Source organism: Hyperolius riggenbachi, chromosome 11 (assembly GCF_040937935.1).
Source record: "Hyperolius riggenbachi isolate aHypRig1 chromosome 11, aHypRig1.pri, whole genome shotgun sequence".
NCBI lineage: Eukaryota > Metazoa > Chordata > Amphibia > Anura > Hyperoliidae > Hyperolius > Hyperolius riggenbachi.
This window is the reverse complement of record NC_090656.1, coordinates 128,425,176-128,438,137: the sequence shown is the minus strand read 5'-3', so window position 1 is coordinate 128,438,137 and position 12,962 is coordinate 128,425,176. Positions and strand designations below refer to the sequence as shown.

The window sequence follows — 12,962 nt, the reverse complement described above, 5'->3', positions numbered from 1 at the left end:
GTGACTTATTATCAGGTGCACAGATAAAAGCAGATTCCGCAAATGCGTAGGTAAACATGACTAGGAAACACTAGTGCCTGGAGATTATCTTTAAAGTTGTAGTCCACTCTCTCAGATTTTTCCTTTGTTAGTAAAGCTGAATAGGGGGACTGTGACATTACTCCCACAAAAATCATATTTGTTGCAGCCGTTCCAGAGAAACTTTAAAAAAAAAAAATTAAAAGTCATGTGACCCAGAATCCATTAACATAAATTTGCAGCTACAAGCTAAGTGGTAGTTCTGAAGCTATGGAGCAACTTTCACTGCTGAGCACCCAACCACCCCACCCACGTTCTTCCCAGGGCTGTGGAGTCGGTGTCAGAGTCGAGCCAGTTTTGGGCACCCGGAGTCGGAGTCGTTGATTTCATAAACTGAGGAGTCGGGAGTCGGATGAATTTTGTACAAAATCCACTGCCCTGTTAAGTATTAGACTAAGGAGTCGAGGAGGTGGAGTCGGGCCATTTTGAGTACCTGGAGTCGGAGTTGGAGTCGTGGTTTCATAAACTAAGGAGTCGGAGTTGGAGTGAAGATTTTTGTACTAACTCCACAGCTCTGGTTCTTCCTATGATGTTAAAGATGGAACACTTTGTGACCAACAGCGCAGGTACAGCCTATTCTCATTGTTACAAGATTCTGCTGTAGCTGCAGTGCTGGTTGCAAAGCGTAATGCACAGCAGTGGGAGGAGATAGGAAAGGTCAGGTGATCTGTGCTGACAGGAAAACCTATTTTGTGTCCCCTTCTTGACTACCTCATGTGGGTAATCATGGGATAGGAGAAGCCTGGACAGTGTTCTGTCCTGTAAAATTGTACAGGAAATGGATCTACATGACCAAGCTAGCCAGATAATTTTAACATATCCACATAACTATTGCAAAAAATACAAATTTACTATTATATCCTTTAAAATGAGAGTTACCATTACATAGTTACATAGTTAGCTGGAATGAAAAAAAGACATGCATGTCTGAAAGTGTGTCTGATAGAAGGTGGCATTAGGTACCCACAGCAGTCTGTACTTTTTACATTCACAGCTGCATTGAGTGAATGAAACTGCCAGTTTGAGTGGTTGCTATGAGCAGCACAGACCATTCTTCCAAGCATCCTGATAAAGCTCTCCTGACACTGAGAACGTCCTTCTTACCTGCCCTTGTTCTTTTTTTCTTCTACAGGACTGGAAGGACCACCAGCATATGTGCGGCCAGACGTCCACCTTGTCAGTCCATGCGGAGGAGGTTCACGTCACAGAGAAGGATCCTGTCTGATTATCTTCATGTGCCACGTCCTGCAAACATGCTCTGTGACATTCTGGAGAACAGATCGTGCCCTTACACACAGGCATCATCAGTAGACAGATAACTCCACTTTTGCCAAGGATCTGAAGTGGATTTTCCACTATATCAGTATTCATTATCTCAGCAGAACGTTTGTTCGACATTTGTTTCTAAAGCCCAGTTCTGTGTAATGTAGGCTTTAATATGCAATACATGAGGGGAAAAGGGCTGTATTTTGGAATGGTACCTTCCATTATGGTACCATGTTGCCAACAAGCCTGTATTTGCTGTGCGTTTTATATTGCTAAATTGGAAATGAACTGTGCACATACTTAATGATATGCTCATAGATCAGTGGTTTATAGGATAAGTGTATTATCCTACATTCCCCCTCCCAGTACAGGCGAGGTAGGTAATTTGAGCGCCGCGCAATGCCTGGTAATTTAGGTGCCACCATATACCGTAATCAGAATTGCAGCTATAGAAGCACCCAATGTGTATCGTATATACTTAGCTATAAGTCGAGAAATTTAAGTCTGCCTCAATATATAAACATATGGGGGATCGACTTATATGCGTGTCAGACCTAAATTTCTGACTCCTAGCCGGGTAAGGGGTGCACTTTCAGCTGCATGGGTCCCTCCTGCCCAATGGTATGCCACTGGTCCCCTCCTGCCCAATCTCTATTCCCCTTCCTGATATACGCTGGCCAGCGCAAGTGGAGGAGATAAGGACATCGCCTAGTGTAGCACTTTGTGAGTGGCTTTCTGCAGTTCAGAGCAAGAACTGCATTAACGAAGGAAGGGGAATAGAGAGCGGGAGGGAACCAGAGGCACACCGATACACAAGAAGGCTGATTGGTGAGTGGATTAGCGGCATACCGATACACACTGAGGCTGATTGTTGAGTGGATTAGCAGCATACCGATACACACGGAGGCTGATTGGTGAGTGGATTAGCGGGATACCGATACACACTGAGGCTGATTGTTGAGTGGATTAGCAGCATACCGATACACACGGAGGCTGATTGGTGAGTGGATTAGCAGCATACCGATACACAAGGAGACTGATTGTTGAGTGGATTAGCAGCATACCGATACACACGGAGGCTGACTGGTGAGTGGATTAGCAGCATACCGATACACAAGGAGACTGATTGGTGAGTGGATTAGCAGCATACCGATACACAAGGAGACTGATTGGTGAGTGGATTAGCGGCATACCGATACACACTGAGGCTGATTGTTGAGTGGATTAGCAGCATACCGATACACACGGAGGCTGATTGGTGAGTGGATTAGCGGGATACCGATACATACGGAGACTGACTGGTGAGTGGATTAGCGGCATACCGATACACACGGAGGCTGATTGGTGAGTGGATTAGCAGCATACCGATACACACGGAGGCAGATTGGTGAGAGGATTTATATTTTTCAAGCAGCCATATGAATGCAAGTACAGCAAGTATAAGTAAAGCCATACACCTTAAGGTGCTTTAGCCAGACAATACTACTATATTATAGTTGCAAGCTCTGGTACCATCACTGACTGACTGGTTCCACTAGGACTGACTGAGCCTGGAGGAGTTATTGGCTGCACTTAGGGGCCAGGAGGAGTTAATAGCTGCAATACTTTATGCAGTGCAGCCGTTAACTGCTCATGGTCCCCAACTTTGCTGGATAGACTTATGCTAGAGTAATCAAAAAATTCCAGCTGAGTGAGTAGGGTCAAATATTTGGGTTGACTTATACACATAGTCGATGTATATGCGATTATATGCAGTGATTTAGCCGGGCCCAAATTATGTTAGGAAGTGTGTAATTTGGGTGTCAGCAATGGCATACAAATTACGTTAAGAAGGGAACACTACCCGTTAGGCTTAGGGTTTACAGTATTGCTAGATTAGGCATAGCTACCAGTATTGTTATATAGGTAAAAGCCTCAGTAGAATATCAGGAGGGTTGCCGATATTCTGCTAGCTGCTTCACCCGACGCCCACATTACCTTGTGTCTTTTTCCTATGTACGCCAGCACAGTTATCCTTTAAGCACTGAGAATGAATTGAACATGCATATGACAAATTCCAGAACTGGGTATGGCACTGGAAGGAAAGGAGGGTGGGAGGGGGACAATGACAATAAGAAGAACCTAATTATTTGCTTTAATTTTTTTAAATCTTTTATTCTTTGCACTAGCCCCTTTTACTGCTTCTGCCATGGAAATACCTGATCCAGCATTGACATTTGGCTCCTCCTGTGTAATGTGCCCTCCATATGACTGTGCCCCCACCTCTGACCTCTGCATTGGTGCAGAGGGTGGCAGATGTACCCAGCAGCCTGGCAATTCCAGTGTTCGCCTGTGTGCCATACCCTATCGTCACACACACATAGGAGAATGTGTTGGGCACAGTGGTGGCAACACAGGGATCATGGAGAAGATCTTGGCCAGAAGGAACATTGTGCAGCTGTGGCAATACAGTCTTTAGTGCCATAAATGAATTTCTAACAGTGGATGGAAGCCACTTTAAGAATGATTATTGTATGATCTCTTCATCCTGTACAATGCACTTTACAGTAGTCTACAGTCTTATCTACTATCCCTTCTCTAAATCAATATTGATGATTTTACCTTGCAGCAGCTGGTTAGGAGTACACCACTGCCACCATCTTTCCTCAGGTCAGACAGCTTGTGTCTTTAGCCCAGAGGTGAACCTCAGTGTACATGAGAGCGGCATGCAGGCTGGGGGAAGCTAGAGCAAGATGGGCCATTAAAAGTGGATGTGCAATGACAGTACAGGTGCATACATAGTCCATCAAATTCCATGTATAACGTAAACCTGAATTTCGCCTTATTTTCTTAGTTCCCAGTGAAGTCATTATGAACCTCAAGGCCTGAAGTGTTGTCAGAGTTAGGAGGGCAAGTTTCTACAAGGTTCCAGTGCTACCTGAATGGCAACTGTGATGCATTCAATGATAGCTGGAGCACTATGGAGGATAACATATTCCAGATATCTGCACTGGAACAAAAAAGATGGGCAAAACTGCTACTGAAATGGCATGGAGAATTCAATACATGGATACAGTTGAGAAATGTATACGAGTTTGTTGTTGCAGTCCCATCATATACTGTATATGAGATCCTCCTTGCTGCTTCTTTTTCCCAGCTATGCTGTCCTGCAAAGGTTCATCTGCAAATATGGCTGGTTGAGTCATGTTGGGAAATGAGTGGTTTGACAGGATGGGAACCAACATACAGGTGGAGTTTGTTTCCACTGAGGCCAGTGCTAGACTTGTCTGCATGTACTTCCTTGCCCTCAGTATAAAGGTTGTCACATGTCCTAATCTGATCATTGCATCAATAGGCTGCATCCAGGTGAGTCATCACTCTATAGCTAATGTAACAATATGTGATTCAGTCCTTTAAATGAAGGTGAGACTAAAACATAATACAGTACATTTGAAAGTATTGACAGCAATTATAAAATAATTAAGTTATTAATCAAATGATCGATTGCACTATCTTTTCTGATTGCCATTACCAGTATTTTCCAAACTGAGCAAAAATACAATTGGTTTAATTTTATGAAATATACTAGACAGATGAGCGCATTGTAGTATCGTTTACCTCATCTACTGGGAGCCACTTGGTGGTGTACCGCCTCCTCCTCCATTGAACAGGGCACGCCTCTTGGTTATAGCTGAGCAACACGTCTGTACATCGCTTATTACATACAGTGCCGCCTCAACTAACCATGCATAATCCTTAAGGGTGACACGTATTGCGCATTGAGCACTTATCGCTAATGCTGGGTTATGCCTGCATGGCTACCTATGCACTTTTTACTCCTCTGATGACAATGCCGGTTCAAGTGCAGCCCTGTTTGTAATTCCTGTTTATCAAAATAGAATTTGATACTGTGTTTACAACTATCATATAGTGTTTACAGTGTACCTATGTTCAGACTTGAAATAGTAAATGGAAAGTATTGCTTGTTAATTTCTTTCCTAAATTTTATACTGGAGTTTGATATAGCAGTAAGATTACTAGGATTACTTTTATACATTTGACTTTGACTTAATAAATTGTCACCTGGAAAAAAATATTTTTCATAAAATAATTGCACCTCTTTTTGTCTTTCTTATGAATGCATTTGCGTTACAACAATCACCCTAACCTTTATAAGCTCTTTTAGACTATGGCAAGATAGAGACACTTTGAGCTAAAGCCAGGACTACATGTTTTCACTGTTATGCACTATCACTCTGTGTATTTATGTTATATCTCTGACGAAGCCTTTTTTGAGGCAAAACATGGATAGTTGGTGGGGGTGATTTTTGTGTGTATTATGTGTGTTTTGGAGGGGGTGAATTTAGTAGTCACTAGCAAACATGTTCACTTGTACCAAACAGCATTACACAGGTGTAGTGACTACCTCAGGCCAAAACCTTGAGAGCCTGAAGCTAGTTACTGTGAGAGACATACACTTATGCCCTGTACTGCTTGTTCACTAATTAGGGGACCCGGGTAGCAGTCAAACTGGGAAAAAAATATCTGAACCAATTAAATTACTCCCCGTACTCCCCTAGATGACTCATATCCCTTTATATCTGATTGTCTTGCCATATTTTAAAAGAGCTATCAAAGGTTATATTTTAGGGCATTAGATTGCTGTAACAAACAAGTGTTTCACTGTTATATATTGAGTGCCCTTATCGTGCTTTTTTTTCTTATGCTTTTGCAAGATGTTTATCGTATGATTTCTCACTGTAACAGTTTGTTATGGTTATGTCATTGACTTTTATGAAACATGAAATCTCCTGTGGCATAAGTTATTATACAACCTAGCTAATACAGCCTTTTCTTCTCAGCATGGGTAGTCGATTCACCACAGATAAGAAAAAGATTTACGGTAGTGACCTTTAATGTTGGATTAAAGATTAAGCTGTTTTTTAAATGTTGTTTAAACTACCTCCTGATTGCTGACAAATGTATTTAAAGATACTTGAAAATATTGTTGAATACGCTGAACTTGCAGTCATGTGCTGGCAGGTCACACTTCTCATTCACAGACTGCCAGGCTAGGTACAGTACAATAGCATGAATTCACCAAAACTGCACCTCCCCATGAACAACTTGCCAAACCACAGGAGCTATGGTAACATCCTGTACTAGTCAACACAAATAACATAAACAGTGCTCAACTGGCATGTGAGATAAAGTAACATTTTATTATTATATAACCTAAAAGAACTGCAGTAAAACAGAAACCCAACACACATATCCTACATGCAAACACACAAATAGAAAGAACTTTGTGTGTTCACCCATGTGTGCTCAGGACTCAGTCCTCCGTATAGTTCCAGGTGTCTAGGTAGCCTCAACAACCGGCATCTCACAAGCGCAAATAGCCGACAATATTTTGCATTTCAGCGGTCTGAGACTTTAGTCTTGTGAAATGCTAGGTATTGAGGCTAGTCTTTAAAAAGATGATTCGTCAGCGCCAAACGGGACCTTAAAAACACTCCTTAGTTACATGTGTGATTAATTATGGAACATCCCTTATCACTCCTCACCAGCCGATTTCAGGACCACATTATAGGGTGTTAAACGCATGTGTTCCGAATACCCTAGTTAGGCGCAGCCGGCCACTCACATCACATTCTACAGACATGTTTTACATGACAAAAGTATAACATAATAGGTACTCACTGCTAAATCCTTTTAAAGATTCTTTAATGGGTTATACCAAAAAATATAAAAGCGACTTACATTCAAAGCCATCAAAATGGACTCATTGAAAAAGATGCACAGTAAAAACACACCATATACTTGGATCAGATGAGCCACCGCCTCTCCATCCAACCAGTTTCGCAATTAGCGTTGTCAGGGGCGTAGTGAGGGGCAGACTCGCAGCTCTTATAACTTACCCACTAAGGGTTCAAAGGATAGGCTGACATCCAGTTTTATGCTAGGTACACACCATACAATTTTCTGTTAGATTGACCTGCCAGATAGATAATTTCCAACATGTTCTAATGCTGGGGATACACGGTACGTTTCTGTACCGTGTATTGAGCAGCTGATGCGGCCAGCTGATAATATTCAGCATGTCCGATGATGCTGCTCGATCCCAACCGGCAGACAATGGCAGGGAATCGAGCGGCTGATAAGGAAGCGCTGGCGGGGACGAGCGGGAATCGATCCGCGCGGACGAGCGGGGACGCGGCGGGAGTTGATCCAGCGGCTAATCGGCCACCGGATCGACCCGTGTATGCCCAGCATAACATCTAACCATCTATCTGCCTAGCAATTAGGCATTGTTCTACTCAGCAGGAGATAACCAGAAGACAATTCACCAGAGATAATGACCAGTCTCTACCAGTACTTAAAGGTGCATACACACGCACTACATCTGGCAACGACGTCCGTCAGACCCTCCTGCTGGGCGGACGTTCATCCTACAGTAGTGCGTGTGCTCAGCGGATCATTCAGAAACAGCCTTATCAGTCCACCGACAGCGCACTACTGTCGGCTGAACGTCCGCCCAGCGGGAGGGTCTGACGTTGCCGGATATAGTGCGTGTGTACGCATCTTTACAGAAAATAATCTAACAGAAAATCTAACAGAAAAATCTAACAGATAATTGTATGGTGTGTACTAGGCTAGGCATAGTAGGATTTTAACAATGTGAGCATTGTTATGCTTGCCGTACGTGCCTAAGTACACCTAAAAGTCAGATTGAATTTCTGGAAGCTTATGGAACTAAACGCTATAAAATACAACTTGTTATCACATGTTCAATTAAATTTGTAGTGCACCATTCGTGCTGAAGAATACGATTTCCGAAACATTGCATTGTATGAAAAGACAATATGTATTGGCTGCATTTGGGACTTCCTTTAACTATATTTGTGTGCTGTATTATTTCTTATATGTAGTTGTATATGAAAGGTGACAGTTTTAGTTTAGGCAGCAAGGTGGATGGATGAATTCATGTAACACTACAGGGCTGGTTTAACCTGCTAATGAGCCAGAGTAGAGGTGAGAGTTATCCCTATTAGAAGGCAGTGAGAATATCATCTCAGGCAACAACTTACTTGGTGACTAGAGAAGGTCAATGAGATGCAAATAGTTCCATTTTGCATACGGATTACATGAAATTTGCATGCAACTGGGACCTGGACGACAGGAAACGCATTTGACTAGCCCAGCTCCAAGCTGCATACAATTTGCATAAAATTTACATGCAAGTCAGACTTATTTGCATGTCATGGTCCCGCCTCTTGGTAGCATATTAAAGCTTTGGATAAATTCTCAACACCATGTGTCGGACGCCCCAGACCAGTGGCATCCTAGCATGTGGGAGTATGGATTGTTTAATGAGATATCATGAGAGACAATTTCATATCAAATAATGAATTTATTGATCTATACAAAATCTCCTGTCCTGCATCATGGGAATTTATTACAGAAAAAGTATGGTTTATGTCCACTGGGTGATAAAGGAACATAAGGAACACCCTTCATGTGATAAAGCATTGGTAGACAGAGTGCTGTTGTGGACAGATAGGACTGCTCCCTGCTTCTGCACAGCAGAAAGGGAATATATTATGCCTGTAGCCATAGCAATGTTATTACACACTTCCACTTTGGAAAGCTCTTCATAACCAAACTCTACTGGGAGATCCACAATAATATGTTTGCATGCATAAAGGTTTAAACCCAGCAGAGACCTTGGAGTTGATGATCTCATAATGTACTCGTTCCCAAAATATAGCAGCCAGAGATAAATAAGGTAAAATTAAACCTGAAGTCTGTGCATTCCTATTGTACAAGTGTGTCTTTTTCCAGCATCTGTAGTAAACATTCATTATGAGTAGACTGCAAGCAGTTCAATACAGTCACAGTGAGAGCACTACCAGAGTTGTCTCCGAACCACTGGAGCAGTGTGGTCACTCACTGCGGTCATCTGCCATGCATAGTGGCATAACTAATCCATTTGACTTGACAGGTGAGTTTTTCAAGTCAGGCCAACATTCAGAGGAGCTATCGTCATCCTGTGAGGTATCCGACTTTCACAGGCATCAGCAGCATATCCGCAGAACTTTGCGGAAATAGTTCCTAAACTCTGTGTTGAAGATAGTGTAGATTACAGGGTTCAGCGCGCTGTTGACATATCCCAACCATGTGACAGTGCTGAAGAGAGGCTCGGGGATGTAGCAAGTTTCACACAGGGCTCGCGTTATGTGCACCACGAAGAATGGTGTCCAGCAGAAGAGGAAAGCACCTGGGGAACAAAAGTGTGGCAATTAGAAAACTATTCAGTGAGTCAGATGATAATTAATAGGATTCAGGCAGTGACTCAGAGCAGATATAATATTAGCATTCAGCGCTTTGACGTCTGGAAGAAACTAAAAAAAAATGTGTAATGCATATCTGACACAATAGCAAAGTTACCCAATTAAGTACTAGTTTTAATAACCAGAGCTCAGAGAAACAGGAAATGTATGCTATCGGAAATGTATTCTATGTTTTAAAAAATTAGGAAAACTCTGTTTCATAATGATTATCACAAATGTAGGAATCATTACAACTCTTTTGGGTTTATAAAGAGACATTGGAGATGATTCACATACGCAAAACGTACTTATTTTTCACCGTTATGTTAGTAGAGCTAATGCATGAGATAAGCAAATAAGGGTCCATATGCAATTCACTTTTTCTCCTAAGTAATATTTTTTTTTACATCTGGTCAAAAAAATGCCCTTTAAGCCACCAGCAAGCAAGAAATAGGATAGTACTTTTTAACCAACTTTTGGGTACTTTTTCAATTGTAAAATGCTGAAAAGTTAGTTAAAAGAGAAGATGAAAGTTAACTCCTAGGAGATAACTCAAGTGAAAAAGTTAATTGCATATGGGCTCTTAGCCCAAGAGTGATCATTTGTGAGATAAACAGATAAAGGCCCATATGCAATGAACTTTTTTTCCAGAGTTTTCTCCTAAAAGTGTTATTTTCAAACTTGTCAATAAAATGCCTTTTTAATTGCCAGCAAGCAGAAAACTACTTAACATAATTTTGATGGTACTTTTCCAGCTACTCCAAGAAGAAAACTCAGGAGAAAAAGTGAATTGCATATGGCCCCAATGAGAGATACATAAATCATGAGTTAGGTCAGTTAAGGAGAGATAAATCTTGAGTAAAGTTACATAAGGAGATATAAATCACGAGTTAAGTCATTTTTAGGAGAGATATATCTTGAAGTAAGTTAAATAAGGAGAGATAAATCATGTGTTAAATCATTTAAAAAGACTCTGAAGTCTCATAACATGCCACTTTTTATGTAACAGTTACCTTCAGCAGTATCGCCCTAACTAAAACGCTGCATCCCTGCGGCAGATCACTGGTTTTAAACCCCCCAAATACCGGGGCAAAAATACATGATTTTCAAAGTTGTGGATTTTGCTGGCCAGGGAGGCAGAGCTTTGAGCTGCAACTCTGCCTCCATTCACGTCAATCCCCACGGATCTCCGCCTCTCCCCTGCCCCTCTCAGTGATGGAAGACTGAGAGGGGTGGGGAGAGGCAGCGATCAGCAGGGATTGACATGCATCGAGGCAGAGCTACAGCCCAAAGCTCTGCCTCTATGAGGAAGTACTCCCTGCATTTTCCCATGGGGATTTGGGGGGTTTAAAACCAGCAATCTGCCGCGCGGATGCAGCATTTTAGTTACGGAGATACTGCTAAAGGTAACTTACATAAAAGTGGCATTTTGTGAGCCTTCAGAGTCTCTTTAAGGAGAGAGAAATTGTAAGTTAATAAGTAAGGTGAGATACTGGAACAGAAAATCTTTGTCAATCAGCCCCATAGTACCATATTCTATTAACTTTTCTCCAAGGAGATATTTTCAAACCTTACAAATAAAATACATTGAAAGCTCTCACCATGCAAGGAAATACTCAAAATAGGTTTCAAATTACTTTCTTTTTAGTACTTTTTCAATTTCTTAGTGCTGAAAAGTTTTTTTTTTAGATAAGACAAAAAATGATCTCCTTGGATTAAACTCAGGAGAAAAAGTTAAATTGTGTAACTGTGTATTCATTAAACTGCGGTAAGAATAATGTGCGTAAAGTCTTATGCAATGCACTACACTCTACTCATCATGCTTAAGACTTTATGCACGTTATTCTGCATACTGCAGTTTAGTGACTATACCCCATAGAGGCTGTTATCTTTATTCCCTTTAAACAAAGGCCCGCTGGTCTTTTGGCTCCAGGAGTTGCTGATTTGCACACTTCTCATTAGCATGCAGCCATTGGAGGTAGAATACCTAACAAATACTGTTGGGTGACACTGTAAGTGCCCCCCTGAGAAAGCCTGAAGCTGGTGAAACTGTTGGGAGTTCACCGCTCACATAGGACACCAGGTAGCACGGGACTGTAAGAAGGCATCAACATAAGCCTGGAATTCCGCTAGTGGCAATTGCCTTCCACTGTTTTAGCAGTTCTTGGTCCTTGCAGTTGCAGTTTATTTGCAGTTGTTGAGGCTCTAACTTCCAAACTATGCAAGGCCCTAACTTTTTGGCTGTGAGAAGTCCAACATTCCCTGCAGAGATGCAGGAACAACCAAAATAGCAGAAGACAACAGACAGGGGCGTTGCTAGGATCCTAAGAGATCTGGGGCACTTTTGGGCACTCCATCCAGAAAATGGGTGTGGCCACACACCAGAATGTGGGTGTGGTCATGGGTGGGGCCAAATTTACATGAACTTAACAGTGGTCTAAGTAGGCCTCCCCAGCAAAATGTTGGATGAAGTTCCCCTCTCCATTAATACACAAAAAAAAATGCAGCATATCACATAAATAGGCAGTGTCACTTCAGCACTGGCTGGTCTGCTACCAGGTTGTCTGGCAGGTCCCCCATAGCATTCCCTGACCTCCCACCCTATCCCCTATCACTAACCCTCCTACAACTACGCCTAACACTAACCTCCAACCCTATCCCCTCACACTATCCCTCCTATAACTAAGCCTAACACTAACCTCCCACCCTATCCACTAACTCTCCTACAACTATGCCTAACACTATCCTCCCACCCTATCCCCTATCACTAACCCTCCTACATCTATGTCTAACACTAACCTCCAACCCTATCCCCTAACACTATCCCTCCTATAACTAAGCTTAACACTAGCCTCCCACCCTGTCCACTTACACTAACCCTCCTACAACTTCGCCTAACACTATCCTCCCACCCTATCCATTAACACTAACTCTCCTACAACTATGCCTAACACTATCCTCCCACCCTATCCCATATCACTAACCCTCCTACATCTACGACTAACACTAACCTCCAACCCTATCCCCTAACACTATCCCTCCTATAACTAAGCTTAACACTAGCATCCCTCCCTGTCCACTAACACTAACCCTCTTATAACTATGCCAAACACTAACCTCCAAACAGAGGCGTTTCTAGGGTCCTTGGAGATCGGGGCACCTGTGGGCACCAGGCGGGGAGGGGCGTGGCCATGAGGTGCGTGGGCGGGGCCAAATGTACATGAACTTAGCAGCGGTGTAAGCTACAGATAACGGGCCTGCCCATCGAAATATTGGATGGAGCCCCTGTCCTTTATTTGGATAATT

At 42.4% G+C, this 12,962-nt stretch overlaps 2 protein-coding genes across 3 annotated transcripts in view; one reads left to right on the top strand and one right to left on the bottom strand.

Annotated features, from left to right (window-relative positions):
• The window catches only part of DEAF1 (DEAF1 transcription factor), a 72,199-nt gene extending 65,985 nt beyond the window's left edge, over positions 1-6,214 (top strand). For both annotated transcript variants that reach the window (XM_068261307.1, XM_068261308.1), the window contains one exon: positions 1,211-6,214. In XM_068261307.1, the coding sequence (XP_068117408.1) occupies positions 1,211-1,303 (93 nt within the window). In that variant the 3' untranslated portion in view covers positions 1,304-6,214. The remainder of the gene's footprint in view (positions 1-1,210) is intronic.
• Positions 6,215-7,035: 821 nt separating this feature from the next.
• DRD4 (dopamine receptor D4) overlaps positions 7,036-12,962 on the bottom strand; it is a 167,601-nt gene continuing 161,674 nt past the window's right edge. Inside the window, exon 4 of the mRNA XM_068259920.1 lies at positions 7,036-9,604. Coding sequence (XP_068116021.1) covers positions 9,402-9,604 — 203 coding nt within the window. The 3' untranslated portion in view covers positions 7,036-9,401. The remainder of the gene's footprint in view (positions 9,605-12,962) is intronic.